Source organism: Copadichromis virginalis, linkage group LG2 (assembly GCF_057382275.1).
Source record: "Copadichromis virginalis isolate Kocher_CV1m ecotype Utaka linkage group LG2, C_Virginalis_male_GT1.1, whole genome shotgun sequence".
Lineage (NCBI taxonomy): Eukaryota > Metazoa > Chordata > Actinopteri > Cichliformes > Cichlidae > Copadichromis > Copadichromis virginalis.
In genome coordinates, this window is record NC_140619.1 from 25,324,641 (window position 1) to 25,341,153 (window position 16,513).

At 41.9% G+C, this 16,513-nt stretch overlaps 1 protein-coding gene across 1 annotated transcript; it reads left to right on the forward strand.

Moving 5' to 3' along the window:
• The first annotated feature begins 6,375 nt into the window (after nt 1-6,375).
• stc2a (stanniocalcin 2a) lies at nt 6,376-12,805 on the forward strand. Its single transcript, XM_085475174.1, has 4 exons — nt 6,376-6,698; nt 8,694-8,836; nt 9,446-9,657; nt 9,868-12,805. Exons 1-4 carry the CDS (start codon nt 6,557-6,559, stop codon nt 10,229-10,231), a joined length of 861 nt encoding a protein of 286 aa, XP_085331300.1. The 5' UTR covers nt 6,376-6,556; the 3' UTR covers nt 10,232-12,805.
• Nucleotides 12,806-16,513: the final 3,708 nt, after the last annotated feature.

Consider the following 16,513-nt stretch of genomic DNA (forward strand, 5'->3'; position numbering starts at 1 on the left):
TTATGTTTGTGTAGGTTTGTGTCTGTATTTTTTGTGTGCACATTTTTATTAAAGGGCAGTGATCTGTCATGGTAGGCGTGCTGCCAGGAGATGTGGTGACAGATGAAATGAATGACATGGAAGAAGCTGTGTGGTTGAAAAATCCTTCAGAAACTAAATTAAGTCAATATGACTTCACCTCAAATATATATGCATACGTCACACAGTCAGCTCATTCACGTATCTTCCATATTACTAGCAAGTGAATAAATTGATAAATGAGGTTGCCATATGCCCTCTCAAACACATTTATATGCCAGGACCAGCATTTTAGTCTTACAGTGTTCCAATGCAAGAATACTGTGAGCCAGCTTGTCTTCTAACACAGTCTAATGAGGCAGCACCAAATGACTATCCACTCTAACACTCTTTCTCTACGTGCACTTCTCTGAATATCCCCCATGTCTTGGCTGACCTGACTCTGAATATGGGTCACAGGCTACACAATCACCTTGTAATTACCAGAGAGTAAACAAGCCAAGCCAGAGGAGAAGTTTTAATGATTGTCAGGCTGCCACAAAGGACCCTTCATTTCTAATGAGGGGTAAGTGTGTCATATTATGTTGCACAATTGTTGGACCTGACCACCACGATAAATATAGCATCCCTCCAATATTATGGGATCAAGAACATTTTGGGTGATCAGTGCAATCAAACAGAAGTGTAACCCAGAAAGACTTCCTCTGCTTCGACGATGATGTCAAAGCTGACCTTACATAATAAACACTTTGCCCAATTCTTGAATCAGATGATTAATTGCTCACCAGTCTTTTCAGCAGCTATGACACTATGTGCCACCCACGTAGTCCACTCCGGCCTCATGTCTCACTCTCATTAAACAGGGCCTTTGTGTCCCAGCTGCTCTCGTTTTGTCCCAGCATGCCCACCTATGTCTCTAGCCATGATGACATCACCTCTGACCTAATCGAGGTTAGCGCATCCAAGGTGAGGGCTCTCACAGGCAGCTACAGTCCATCTCTTTCCCCTTATCACTCAATAACTCCTTTGTGCTGGCGAGGCCTGTGGGCTTATATGGACAGTAATGAGACGGGGCACTTTGTAATCTGCCAGCACTGTAGCAATATAACCCATACAGAGCAAACTCTATAATAGCACATTGTTTGAGGCAAGTTAAGTGATGGTCTGCGATGTGGTGCTTTCACACCACTTGGAGTCACAGCCCAGAGCTGGCCTGCTGAGCTGGGCCAGTAAAACCTCTCTTTTCACGAGTCAGGTGAGTTAATGGTCTTATAAAATAAGTTTTGAATGTGGTCAGGGTTTGGGAGATGCAAGGAGAGGAGGCAACATCTCATGCACGCACACACACACACACACACACACACACACACACACACACACACACACACACACACACACACACACACACACACACACAAATGCACACAGCCATAAACTGAGCCAGATTTAGAAACTAAGATATCATATTCAGGTTCCTCGAAGACTTTGGTATGTGATATTTCACAGCTTCTTCTTCTCCCAGCCCAGCACTCCTGCTTTCTCGTGCGCTTTCTATTCTGAGAGAGTTACTGAGTTATGTTTACACAGCAAAGTTTAAAATTCTGCTTTGATTTACTGCTTAGATTTTTTTTTACAGCATCGTTTTTATTAAGGTTTTTTTGTGGCTTTATTTAACAGCCCTCAGACAACGTAGCAAGTAAAGACGTGGTATGCTTGAGTAGAATTATGTCAGTGATATAGAGGTCATATGTCATCACACAGTTCCAGTGGCTCACTGGTTGGGTTGGTTTGCACAAGCGACTAACTCAGTATTAAAAACTGTTATATAGCAGTTTTATTAGCATATATTTTGGTTTTAAAGGTATAGTTTACGTTTTATCTCTCTTGCTGGGAGTTATTTGAGAAGACTGGCACCACTTGTGCACATGTCTGTACTTAGCACAAAGAAAGAAAAACAGCGAGATAGTCTTGTATTACGCCCTCGGGGGAACCTCGTTTTGTCAGCATAAAACTGCACTTTACGTGTAGATTAAAAAGAAAAAAAACAGACACAAGTTGCACGTTCAGAAATAATATCACCTGAGGTGGCTTTTTTTTCTTAAGTTACTGTTTTGACAGCACGGGATACCGTAAGGTTTCGAATCAATCCTCGGTGGGGTCACTCAGGAGTTATTGTCCGGCAGTTTTCCACAACAAAGCCTGAACTTGTAACCAAATTACACACACATGCTTCCCGTAAAGCACCGTAAAGAGTCTGTAAACTAGTAACATTAATTGCTGTCACAGAAGCCTCTCTCGCAGTGAAGCGTCCCCCTAATTCACACACAAATACGCACACACTTGCACACACACCCCAGCTTGGCCTCTCTGTTGTGGTTTCATTGGTCGGTCACTTGCCAGGGCCCCAGGGGTCCCAACTCAGAACACATGTCCGCTTTCTGTATGTTTACAGTACAGCAGTCAAAGTGAATGAACGTTACGGCTGTCAAAGCACACTTGTCTCTTTTCTGGACGCTGTCACCGCAAGAAGACAATGCCTTCGTGCAATGTAAACATGAAAAATATTCTTAATACACCAAAAACAAAACACAGTTAAAAAGTAAAAATAACAGCTTTAGCTGCCACGTGAACCAGACCACAATGATGCTCACACTTTAGATGTCTCTCATCCACAAACCGTCACTGCTCTGCATGCATGCATGTAGATATACAAGTGTGCAGTCAAGATGTAAATGACAAGTGCTTGGAGGCTGATGCGCACCATCACTGTCACATCCCCAAAATGTGAAAATAGCTCAAATCAGCACTGTAGACTTTATAGATGGCAAGACATTACTTAAAACATAGTATGTTAACCTCTGTAGTGGGTACCAAGTAGTAAACCTAACCTGCTACTGACAAAGCGATTGGACTAAAGGTGCAGATTAGTCACTAAATGGACGTTTATGTGAGATTTTTCAGTCGAATTTACAGCTGTGTTTTGAAACTATACTGCAGCTGGACAATGTCTGATCACAGCATAAGATTATCTTTAACCTTGTGCACAACATTTTAAGTCATGTCATTCATTTGGTTTGTCAAACCACTGAATGTTCTGGCTCTCTGTGCCAATGCTTGGTGTTTTGTGTTGCATTCAAGTAAAACATTAAATATGCATTGCGCGATAGAGGTCCTCGTCTCTCCACCATTCACCAAGTAACTTTTTTTTTCATTGGTTGTACTTATCTGTATTTTTGTATTTCCTTCAGATATCTGTACCTGAGCTGAGGTAATGCAAAAATGTCCCTGTCGTGGGATCAATAAAGTCTTATGTTATCTTATCTGTAAATACTGGGATGCACAATTATATGAAAAGGATGAAAATGCCACAAAACCTGTGAACCATCTCTCGAGTTGCGATATTAGCATCAACTGCATTTATCTTGTAGGTAAAAGAAATAAATGAAAAAAATTTACATGTCTAGGTGTCCATCAGCTGGTGATTTCTCTGTTGTCTGTGTTTCTGAAACTGTATGACAGGCCCAACTAGGCTCCACATAGAGCCACTGCAAATGGGGTGTACACAGTGAAACCAAGTGAAACAAATGTTGATGCTATTGTATTTGCCTAAATATTTCACTTTATTCAACTTTGATCCTTTTTTTATTCTTAACGACTGATTTTTTTAATGTGGTGGATGGTGAACGAAGTGAAGTTGTTTCTGCTTCCAACGCGAGGCATGCCAGAAGAAGTTTGCAAACTGCTGATGTGCACTGACTCGCTGAGGACTCAGGTATTCCTGTGAAAAAGCTGCAGAAAGAAGCAAGTGCACGTGCCAAGAGTGACACTTTTGCTGAAAGTTACTGTGGCTGTTAAAATGCCAATGATCACAGCAGAAAGGTCATTAGGTTTTTGTGCCTAAACTCTCCAGAGGTTGTTTTTCCCATACGGCCTGAATGCAGCGTCAGTAGGCAGCGGTGATGCACACGCTATTACGAGCCTGTGGTCCACTTCAGTGCCCTGATTGGGCCAAATCGAGGGTGTGTGGACAGCGTGGGCAGTTTTTAACAGACGTGAATTGAGCAGGAGACTTCACTTTGTGGTACAGACACAACTGGAAACGGATCAAGCTCTTCTCCAGACACGTGCCACTGCGCGCTATACACCCTCCTGCGTGGACGTGATGGAAGTCGGCTGGACTTTTAAAATACTGGAGCGTTGCAATTTCCATTCCGTGCACATCAAGCTTAAGCCAATTTCTGATACTATGTATCACTGTACATTCTATATAGCTGTGTGTTTGAATTGAATATTAATAGCATATTCAAAAAAAATCGAGTATTAGGACAAGTAGAGAAGACAGAGTGGGGCAAGATTGTCATAAATTCATGGCAGAAAAAAAAAGTCTACCACATCCACAAGAGGAATATAATGGGAATATTGAAATGCTGAGGTTTTCTGTGCTGCATCATCTCCTAGCCAAAATACCTCCCATTTCTCAGCTGTGGTGACTTCTCCAAAACTCATTCCACTGACTAAAAACCTCAATTAAAACGATAGATACTGCAGTCTCGAGACAATAATTATCTATATTTAGAGCTATAAGTGATCATCATTTTGGTTTAGGTTAAAGCGGGAGTCCAGTTCCCACTCTAGGCTAATTTCATTGATGGTCTAAATATAGGCTAGGTTCTTTTTTTCTTTTAGTTTCCTTTTTTTCCTTTTAGTTTTTTCCAACAGTCAGAGCCAGAGCTTCCCAGGAAAATGATTTTTTCTTTCCCTGAAAATAAATTAAATGTTATGATAAACAGATTTCAAAGTCACAGATCTATGAAATTTGGGCTGCCACAATCAGATGCATGCTTGTCTGTCTCTTCCTCTGTCTGTCCTTCACTCTCCCACACACATGCACACACATGCACACAACTTCCAATAGTTTATGGGGCATCTGAGCAGTGGCGTAATGTATTTACCTTGGGTTCTGGTCGTAGATGGGCCGTTACCACCCACCCTTCCACCCCCAACGTAGTTTGTTACACACCTCTGGGTTTTAATAGTCAACCGATGCCTGTGGTTTGAGGAGGTCTCCTTTCCTTGCACGTTAGGCAAAGAGGAGAGTTGCTCAGGTTGTGGACGTGAGTGCGTTCATCCTCCTGTGTGTGAGTGTAGACAGCTGGGTTCATTACAGAATGGTCGCCCTAGTGCTGTGCTGTAATTAATAATGAAAAGGAACAGACAATTAGTATCAGTGGGCCCCCTGGAGGCTTCAGATATAAATGCATTTCCCACATGCTGCACCTTGACGGTCATTTCCTGCTGTCCTTGCCATTTCTTTTTTCCACATGTAGCAGCCCTCTGGCATCCCAAGCCATGCACCCATGCTTGCATCACTCTACCGACTCCTATAGAGGGCTTTACCTGAAAAGCAGCAATGCCATTAGGTCACTGGAAAAATTCAGAATATGGAGACTTAATGTTCCTTCTGCAGTGAGCTTGCAGTCATTCCACATGGCATCCTCAAGTGTTGCTCTTGAAAAAGATTCCTCAAGCGTCTCCAAATGTGCAACCTTGCCAGTGTTTGTCCTCTATTCTTAGATCACTCCCTGTAGTAGTGAGTAGGAACTCATTGTCACAGACTAAACTGGGAATTGTGTAACAGAGCTCTCTGTATGTAGTTCCCCATAAAAAAAAGTTAAGGAATTCTATTTATAGCAGTCAGCAGTCAGTCATAAAAGTTATTATAATCTAACCTTAAAATCAGTGTATATTATTAATAGGCTGGTGTGCAATTGCCAGGCAGTTAAATTCCATTAAGCGTTTCTGTCACAGCAAACTTTGCAACCACCTTCTGTGGAAGTAGTGTTCTCACACATGTTGTCGACACTGCGCTTAATTTAAAAGCTGCCTTAGAATAATGAGTAGTAAGCTGCAGATCCACTGACATCAGATTGCTTTTTTATTGCAGAGTGTTTGGACATTACACATGTTACATTTTCCAGCATATTGGTAAGCGTAATGCGTCTTGAATCTCCCACTGCTCTGTGTATCCTATGTAAGTGTTTCCATGGCATAAGCAGACTTTCTGTTTACTTTTCATTGCTGCAATAAAAAGCAGGAACTGCAGCTTATCTTAGATCAAATCAACTAGATAAAGACTATTAAACGTCTGGTTGGGATATTGGATGTCTGAGGGTTATGCTGATTGTAGAATTCAAGTCAGCTTACTCATGAATATTGCCTTAGAGGGCCAGTTTTTATGGCAAAAAGGGGACTTTTCGCTGGACACTCCCCTAAAACCTTGGACGTGGATTTCTGCGTCTCTGATTGGTTGTAAAGCCCCGACCGACAACACCTGCTTAACTCCTTCATCCAAATTGACACCCGGGGCTCTTAGAAATATAGGCAGCATCACTTCCAGCTCGTGCATTCAGTCCAACAGCTGCCCCATAAGCCACCGAGCAGCAGCTCCGTCGATCCAAGGTGCACCCTCACCCACGCAGAGACACTCGCACTCGCCGAATCTTTGCAGTGGGGATAGAAGCTCATTGTCGGAGAAGCAATGTTTGTCAATCTGGCCGTGCTGCTGCTGCTGGTTTTGTCAGTACTGGAGCAAGTAGTGGGAACGGATAATATTGACATTTATGACACCCCCCCGGAGAAACCTGCGAGCCAGAAAGGACGCCTCTCGCTGCAGAACACAGGTAAGAAATGAGTGGCAATAGAGGTAAGAGTCGTGGGGTTTGACCGGACACGTGTTTCTCGTGGCTGCACAATTAAACCATGCAGGAGGCACGTTTAGTCGGTTTTGGCAAATCCGTTTAAAAAAAAAATAATAATAAAATGTTTTATTTTTATTTATTTATTTTAACTTAAATCCCGACGTTTCACTCGAGAGACGTTTTTCGATACCTGCGAAAGACGATATTTTGTAAATACTCAGATAGAAATTCAGTATGTTAGTAAACTATTAATAGAACGGCGCAAGGTAATAGGCAACGTATACGGCAGCGCATCTAGGTGTGCGTGCGCGCTTGTTAATGTGTGCGCGCGTGCCACAGCTGATTATTTCAGTGGTTAGCTGCTTAAAAAAAATACATGTAAATATGTATGTCTGCGCTGTGTAGGCTGTCTCCTGATATCAGTGCTGGGTGAGGTGTGCAGGTTAGTAGAGCGGTAATGAGTGCACTAGTGCGGTGCTTGGTCTGCGCTGAAGGCAAGCTGGAGTTAATTTACTGAACCAATCCTTTGAGGCAGTAGTGCTTATTAAATACCATTAAAAAAAGGGGGGAAGTATGCTTCACCCAATTAACACAAAGCCCCAATACCACCACCACCATCACCTTCTCGGACTGCTGCTCTTTCCCTGGAACTTGCACTTTATATTGAGTGATTTTTTTACCCTCACAGACTTGGTCGAGACCGACCATGTGAACCTGTGTCAAAATATTAGAGCCTAGTTGTTATCTTTCCTCCACGCTGAAAAAAAAAATGGGGACAAACTCCAATGCAGGTCTCTCTCTCTCTCTGCAGAGACCCTGGTAACACCACTGTGTAATTCAATGCAAGCTGCGGCCAAGCTCGTACGATCCAAGCACATTCCCGTGATGCCAAAACAAGCACTGCTGACAGCGGCTCACTTTTCCTGCGCACTAAAGTTCAACTCAGTGCCTACAAAACCCCCGTAGCAGCCCCCGCCCCTCTCTCCTCCAAACACACACACACAGCCTCACCACCACCACTACCACGAAAAAAAGAGGCTCTTTGTTGACAAGCGGGATTTCTAATAAGTCACACTTAATCCTTTATTTGCTGTGGTCGAGACAGAGTCTCCTTTTCTTGCAAACAGGGCGCAACTCTGACTGTGAGACAAAAACTGTTCTCACGCCCATCAGTTACCAGCTCCAAAACTTATCACCTGTGTAATGATGTATTACTTAAGTTAACAGTTAACGGTTGTCAGAGCCAGACTGAACTGTAAATGCTCTGTTGCCTCACGAGGTAACTTGCCATCTGCCACATTAATCTAAAATTGATACGGGGTCCCACTGTGATTTGTGATGTGATTCTGCCCTTTTTTTTTTTGTTTTTTTGATACTTGTATCTGATGCCTGCAGTTAAAACAAAAGAAAGGGGGAAAGAGACAAGCCTTTGATGTAAATGTGAAAAGTTCTCTTTTTTGTGCTTGCATCACTGCTGTTGCATTTTCAGTATGCACTTGATTGGCTCTGCAAATATAAGAGTGCAAGACTTGTTGATGCACATTTAGGGGGGACACTGAAATGGCTGCTTGTGTTTCCTCCACAAGTAGTTAAGGCTGTATCTGCAATGCACCATCCTATCTCAATGCTAGGCAGTGCAGATGGATTGTGGTGCAGAATGACACAGTAATATCTGTCACCAAGTGTTCCTCTGCAGGAACCCCTCAGCTTGGGGAAATTAAGACTTCCTCTCATCCCTGCACACACCCTCCCCTGCATTCTTTCTCTCTCTATTAGAGAGAACGCACACGAACAGCATCTGTGGAAATAGTTATACGCCACATCAGCTTTATGATTTGTGCAGCAATCGGTACTGAAGTGGAGTTGTGCCTCCAAGCTGTATGGTCTTCGTTGCCAGCACGCTTGTAACGGTCTGCGTGCTTTCTATGCTGAGAGCAGATGATAAGGTCCCTCCTCTAACCTGTTCTCTGTTTCCAGCTGAGATTCAGCACTGCCTGGTGAGTGCAGGGGATGTCGGCTGCGGTGTGTTTGAGTGCTTTGAGAACAACTCCTGCGAGATACGAGGGCTACAGGAAATCTGCATGACGTTCCTGCACAACGCTGGCAAATTTGACTCTCAGGTACTAAACTAATCCGTCTGTTAGCAAAAAAGAAAATGGTAAAACAAGAGGCAGCTTTCCTTTTTATTAGTCCATTGCTTCTGAATCATCAATTTTCTTTTTAGAAGTGCGATCATACATGCCCTGAACTAATCATCTATTTCTTTTTCCCTTTCTTGACAAGTTCACATGCCTTTCAGCGGAGTGATGTGTGTACAGTTAGGACTAAGCGTCATGAGCCAGCTGGCTAGAAGCCCAGTGAGCTCCCTTTTCATACATAGCAGAGGTTGAAACCCTGCCAACCCAGGCTTGACTGGGGTGTTAATATGCCTATAGGGTCACATACTAGGAACTTACATTTCAGAAGATTTCAGTAGAAGAACAGCGGTATTTGACTACTGATTACAGAATTACATGTCCATTTTCCTTGTGAATAAAGTGTAGTTACCATTTATAGAACACAACCAAAAATACACTCCAAAACTACTAAAATAGATGTACGGTACCCACAAAATGCCAAAGCTATCTGTGTAAGTACTATACATGCAAGAGAGAAGGAACACCACATGAGCTTGCTCTATAGCTGATTTTCTAGGAACTTAAAGGGAACCCGTCTTTATGTGTACATAGGGGAAGTCCTTCATCAAGGATGCTTTGAAATGTATGGCGCATGGTCTGCGACACAAGTTCGGCTGCATCAGCAGAAAGTGTGTGTCCATTAAGGAGATGGTGTTCCAGCTCCAGAGAGAGTGCTACATCAAACACAACCTGTGCTCTGCCGCTAAGGAGAACGTGGCCGTCATGGTGGAGATGATCCATTTCCAAGATCTATTCCCCAAAGGGTAAGGGACTGATCTGGACCAGGTTTAGAGCGGTATTTTCTCTAAGCCGTCCCTTCTCTTTAATCCCAGATCTTTTTTGAAAAAAAATTACGATTTTGTGGATATTTTTATTTGTTCTTCTGTTGATTGTAAAGATGCATCTCAGTGAAGTCTATCCATTTGCTAGACGCTTATTGTACTTCCAAACCTAATGTGCCTCTCTCTGCTCAGTCCATATGTAGAGCTGGTGAATATTCTCCTGAGTTGTGGAGAGGAAGTGAAGGAGGCGCTGTCACGCAGCGTCCGACTACAGTGTGAGCAGAACTGGGGGGCCCTCTGCGACAGCTTGAGCCTCTGCACCTCAATGGCCCCGTCTCCTGCCAGCACCCCAGTCGAAAACCGCCGCCACCTCATGCCTTCACAGCCTGAACCGGAGCACCCTCGCCTGCCGCGGCAAGGTGAAAAGGAGAAAGCTGGTAAGGCAGGCTTCAGCTCTCACCCACGTAACCGCAGCCAGGGACCCCGCCGTCATAGTCCGGAAGCTGGAGTGGTGGCTGAGGAGGAAGACCCCAAGGCCACCGACATCCGGAGGTGAAAGCTCAGGAAATGGACTTTTGACCTCCTACACCATTTAAAAGCCACACTTGCAGACTTGTGTACACCTTCACACAACTACAAACACACACATATTCGCACACCTTTCAACACACACACACAAATTCCCATAGACTGAGCTGAAGGAAACAAGCCCCGAATTTTCCTATCCTTATTCCGCCCTTTCTAGTCATTCCAGCAGTCCCACATGGTAAATGTGCAGGGTAATCATGGTGTAGCTCATGCCAGACTGTAGGCCACATTATCATTATTATTATTATCATTATTATTTTAAAAATGAATAACAATTGTTGACTATTTCAGCTGTTAGGACTATTTTGGCTCTAATATAGCATTTTCTCAAATCATACTCACTGTAAGATTTGATTATATTTGTATTATTTATTTTATTCTTTATGCAAAGTTGAAATATCAATATGTACATAGAATATCTATATTTATATGAACATGTATAAATATAGTTACAATATGCAATACTGATGACATAGTATATGGTGTGCTGTCTGTCATTCTCTTCACAGTATTGCACCCATCACACAAAGGTCTGTAGATATGTAACATACACTATTTGCTGTTTTCAAAGTGGATATGTATTATAACTATAGATACTTGATGATTAATACAAATTGTACAGGATTTAAGTCCAGTTCTGGCACATATGAATTGTAGTGCATGACGGCCATTAAATATGTGCATTCTTCAAAGTGTAAGTCCACTCAGAAGAGAATGAAAATGTAATGCTACGAATATGAGCAGTTAGTTCACACTTGTATGTATCGATAAGTCTCTCGCAAAGCTAGAAATAAGAGCGCAGAGACGCTTCGTCGATGTCACCCTGGCACCGCTCTCTGGGCAACAGTCAATGGGAATCTGTATGCTTCACGAGTATTAGATATATTCTATTCACGTGTCTTACTTTAAATGCAAGTATCACACCACTCTCATTCATTGTTAATAGAGCTCTGGAAACTGTGTGTCAGAGACATTGCAGATCGGTGTCAGTGTGTTTGGTTTCAGGAGCCGTCACTCATGTTCACAAACAGCAGCTGAAATGTCAAATGTGTGACTGTCAGCTATCAGCGGCAAAGAGGATGTTCGATTTCAAATGGCCCCCCCAAAAAAAAAACAATCATAAACATCAGCGTGCCTAAAGTCATTAATGTCCACCGTGACCGCTTCTCTGTGATTTTAATTGAATCGATTATACTGTGTCATGAGGGAGGTTTTAATGTTAAAGCTATTTTGCGAAGGTGTTGAGCCACAAAGTCTTGGATTTTGCATTGTCGGTTTGTGTTTGACCAGTGCAGCTTGAGAAATAAGACCACATTAGCTCAGTAGTCACCCTCTAGCCAGAGACCGTTTCCTTTAAGCAGCCTGGATTTCCTTTCGACGACGGCACCAAAAAGGCCTGCATCCTCACTGAATCAGGTCGAGCCATGCTGCCCTTCCTCGGTGTCCCAGTGGGTAGGAAAGAGGCTTGACAGAAACCCTCCAGATCTCCTGGCCCATATAAATTAGTCCTTATTCATCTGTGGTCCCATACCTAGGTCAGACATGAAGGCCTGTTATTCTACCCGTTAGAAACACAGCGAGGACCCAGGAACTGGGTTAAGTCCACACACGGGGGCTCTGGCGCTGTTATTCTAAATGTTATATTTACAGAGGCCACCAGAGAATTCCTCTGGGTCACAGCCAAGAGCCAGCAAAACAGAGAGGCAGAGACGAGTGGAGCAAGGAGTGAGACGAGCCCTCTTTCTTTCTTTCTTTCTTTCTTTCTTTCTTTCTTTCTTTCTTTCTTTCTTAAATGTGATGATTCACTCTGTCTTTCCTTCTCTGAGGACTCTTCTTTTCCTCCTTTAGGGCACAGACATGCAGATTTTTGACCATTTCAGGCCAGTCACATGCTTCAGTTGTGGAAGTGCAGTTTATGAACACATTTCACCACATGCTGAGGAGTGCTTTGTGCAAAAATAAAAATAACACATGTTCAGATTTTGTGGCTCAGTTAAAGCTTTTTCACAGTTTTTTCTCCTTTTACTACATACTAAAGATAAAGATTTATTCTCCCACTCATTTAGACACGATCTTAAGTGCAACTTTGAGGCTTTTTTTAATCATTAGTATTATTATTACTATTATCATTATTATTATTTTTTTGTGGAAGTTGGGATTCCTGTGACATCCCAGCATAAGACATAAGCTAATCCTATGAGAATGTACTGTATGTTTGTAACGTGACAATCTGTTAAGCGCTCTGTCATTAGGTTTGATATGGCTTTTTGTAATACTATAGTGGCTTGAATGGCTTTTTTTGCCCTGTATGTGTTCAGAGGAAAATAAAACTAACCAGGTTTCCTGTATTCTTAGTGCTCCATAACTACATCACAGGTTTTCCTCTGTTAAGCACAAAGTCTCTGCTTTCACTGCTTCAAACTACAGGACATCATCTAGAGACTTGTAACTTACTTGGGTGATGTTGAGTTTATAACCCTTGAAGTATCTTTGGACTCTTTAAGTCAGATGAACATTGTTCATTAAAATATTTTTGTCTGCATTTTGTGTTCTTCAAGGCAATTTTCTTTCTTTTTTATCAATGTTAAAGTTGCATAAAACTGCAAACAGACACCAGAGGCAAACCATTTACTCAGCTCTAAGTAAGTTAGCAGAGAAGGCCTTGACGTCTCAGGTGTACCCACAGGTTAAAAGACACCCTATTCTCATTTGACTTGCTGCCTCCTTTCTGACAGTGAAATACGGACTGTGTTTAAAGTTTCAAGGACTGGAAATATCCTCTCTTTTGAAAGGGCCCAAACATTTACGTCAGCAGCTCTGGATTGTATGCAATGCCGGGGCTGGGTTTAGGGTGTCAGTTTTTATGAGAAGGCCCAACAGTGTACATTGCCTCACCAAACATTTAGACGGTGCTCTGATTTGAAAGGTAGACTTTCACCTTTTATTCAGGTGCTCAAAATCATTCTAAAGTCACTTGTAGGTCATACACAAAGGTGGTAGTCACACAAATCCTGTATTCTATTTTTCCATTTGTCTTACTGTGTGGCAGGGGAGAAAGGCAGCAGCATGTCTGTGATACTATATAATTTGGCTTAATTCAGATATGGACACTCTGCAGTTCTGTGTGATTCGGCTTTGCACACTGTGCACTGCTGCATTTCTCAGTTGGTAGTGATAGGGATTAACCACTGGGTGGCGACATCTCTGCTTATTGACACAAAACTAACTGGAGGAAGCAGGTGATTGATTATTAAAAGTTGAGATTCTGAAAGGAAACTACAAATTGTTTTATAGATGAAAGAAATAAAGACAAAATATTTCCAGGTTTACATTTTACTTTGACATCGGCAGCATACAGAGAAGTCGTCATAAGGCCAGGATTAGAGTCTAAATGTCAAAAATGTGAATACAGCTTTAACCTCTTCATTAGCTTTAAGTTAATTTCTGACTTAAAACATGGATTTAAACCATCGTGAGTTTGTGTATGTCTGATACCAACCTCATTGATGTATCTTGTTTTTGCACTTTATTTATTTTTTATTCAAATAGGTATGTGTCTTTCGTTTTTTAACATAGGTTTCATTGCAAATCATAAAATGTCCCTTCTTTAGAAAGAAGAGTCACCTTCAGATCATTGCATGTTATATGTTAAACTTCTCCATATGTTCATATGTAGTTCATACCACACCCAAGAGGTAAGATGCTGGGCCACAGTGTGTTTCAAGAACAGGTCTAATGCACTGTGGTATTAATTCTGCCAGACTTCTATTTTTCCAGTTTTTTATTTTTCCATTTTCTTAACTGCTTATCCAAGATGTGGACAGTTTCCACACTTTGTTTTTTGCCAGTGATAATATTGTTGGTAGAGCATGCTGACTAATGTGTCAGTCCATAATTGTGACTCCAAAGGCCATTGCGCCATCTTCATACTTATCAAACTATATGTTGAAACCTCTTATCATTCAGATTAAAAGAAAATGATTCCAGAAGCGATAACTCCCGTAATGACAGAAATGTTTCATCATAGTATAAAGACTGTCATTCAAAAGATTTCTTTTAACTGATTTGCAATGAGGATTTCTTCAAAGGCAGGGGAGGGAAATTCCTTTTCCCAAGGAGCCACATGGAAAACTTGGACTGTTGTGGAGGGTCACACCACTAAGCTTATAAATAATTTATATTGAGCATTTCAGCTTATTGGTGCGGCCCTCCAAAACAGATCCAGTTTCTCATGTGACCCCTTGGGAAGAGTAATTGCCCATCCCTGTTCTAAGGGGACAAGTGGACCCAAATCAAGTTAGTAGGGATCAAGGGGGTTTGTGTTTTTTCTTTCATTTGTCACATATCACAGTGAACATATTCCCTACTTTTGATTTTATATTTATGTGGCGTATAAAACATTTCTGCTAGCATTAACTGTACGGTGTGGCGTCAAACAGGATTAGAGAGCATGAGAGAGATTATGCGGTGCCACGCTAAGCTTTTTACAACCATGCTTTGAGTCAGAGATGGATGACCTCCTGGACAAACAATGGGCTGCTGACTGGACCAGAAATCTCCCAGCTTTCATGGTTGGTATGGCAACTGAGCTCTGTCAATATTGAAGCGACAGTCATATCTCAGACAAGACTGAACAGAAGCAAGAGAGGATGTGCCTCCGAGCTGCGAAACCTGAGAAAGCTGGTTCCAGGCGCTTTGTGAACGTCTGCCCCGTGTGTTCCAATGTGAACTAATGAATAAATGACTGGGTGCCCAAGTTTCATGGATGAATCATTTAAGAACCATCTGGGGTTAAAGTGTGCACACCACCTCCTTCTACTGTTGGGTTTAAAAAGACAGATGTCCTGTATGTGTGTGCTACAGCTGTCAAACACACCAATCTATTTTCTGAGCTGCATGAAACACATGAAACCTCTGCAGCAAGGCCTACTCTCATTTGGAAATATTCAATACACTTTCAATTCGATGCAATTCACTTTACCTAAATTTAATTCAGGTCAGTTTTTTTATATAACAGTAATTCAGAACAACAGTTATCTTGAGGCAGTTAGAAATTGTGGTCGCTGGCCTTAACTTTGAAGAAAATACATGCTTTACTAATAAACATTCAGCAGGCTGGTCGGGCCAGGACAGAAATGAGCCAGAAATACCTGAAAAAGTCCCATGGAAAGAAAGGATAGAGAGGACAAAGACCAACAAGAGAGGACACAAAGATAACTGCATGTAATAGTAATGTGGAAATAGCATATGAGGCCTGAGTTATACCAGCATACCTAAGGGATCATCCAGGGTCATCTGAGCCGACCTAAACTATAATGTTTACCAAATAACACAGCTCTAAGCCTAATCGGAGGTGCCTCATAGCTGAAGGCTCCACCTCTTCTTATACTGTCAATACAGAGCATGTTGCTCTCCAGACAGAAAAAATGATACCATTTATATTGCTTGAACTCTTGATGGGCACAATGGCGTAGCAGATGGTTGCACAAAATGTGCAGCATACATTAAAACACACAAATAATATAACATTAATATAATACTGAACTAGTAACACTCGGATCAGCTGCCTGTTATTTTTCACAAGACTCCAAAAGCTCAACACACAATGCAGTGTTGTTAAACCAACCCAACAGGACCTGCAGGACATGGTTGTGAAGAAGTGATGTGTGTCACTACTGTTAGCACTTACAAATGAAGGGTGGGTCTGCCTTGGGGGTTTAGGAACACTGTAAAGGCAAACATTAACTTGTAATCTGGTTGGAAAGGAAGTGAAATGGAGTAGTTATGTCTGCTTGTTTGGATACTATTATAAAAACCATTAAGGTTATGAATGTAAGCACACGTGTTCTTAAAAAAACAAGCCCTGTTTTTCTTAAGTAGGTTTAGCCTAAACAAAAGTAATTTTACTACCACAAGTGTAATGTATACGCTGTGCAAACAAGTGCACTCCTTTTGAACAAGACAACCTTTCATCTCTTGTTGAATGGCCATTTACATTGTTAATGAATCAGCTTCTCCAGAGGGAAATTAAACACCTATGTAAACTTTTGGTTTGCAGGAGGATAATGGGTGTAGAAGATGACATTCTTGTGTAAAAATGTGATCTAGTAAGTGAAGGTATGATATGATGGCATGATCAGAAGACAACTGGCCAAAGTGAAATGAATGAACCTCTCAAGCTCGATTACATTCTGAAAATAGCAGCAGCTTATTTTAACGAGATTGCTATGCGGGACTATGCTGTGGATAG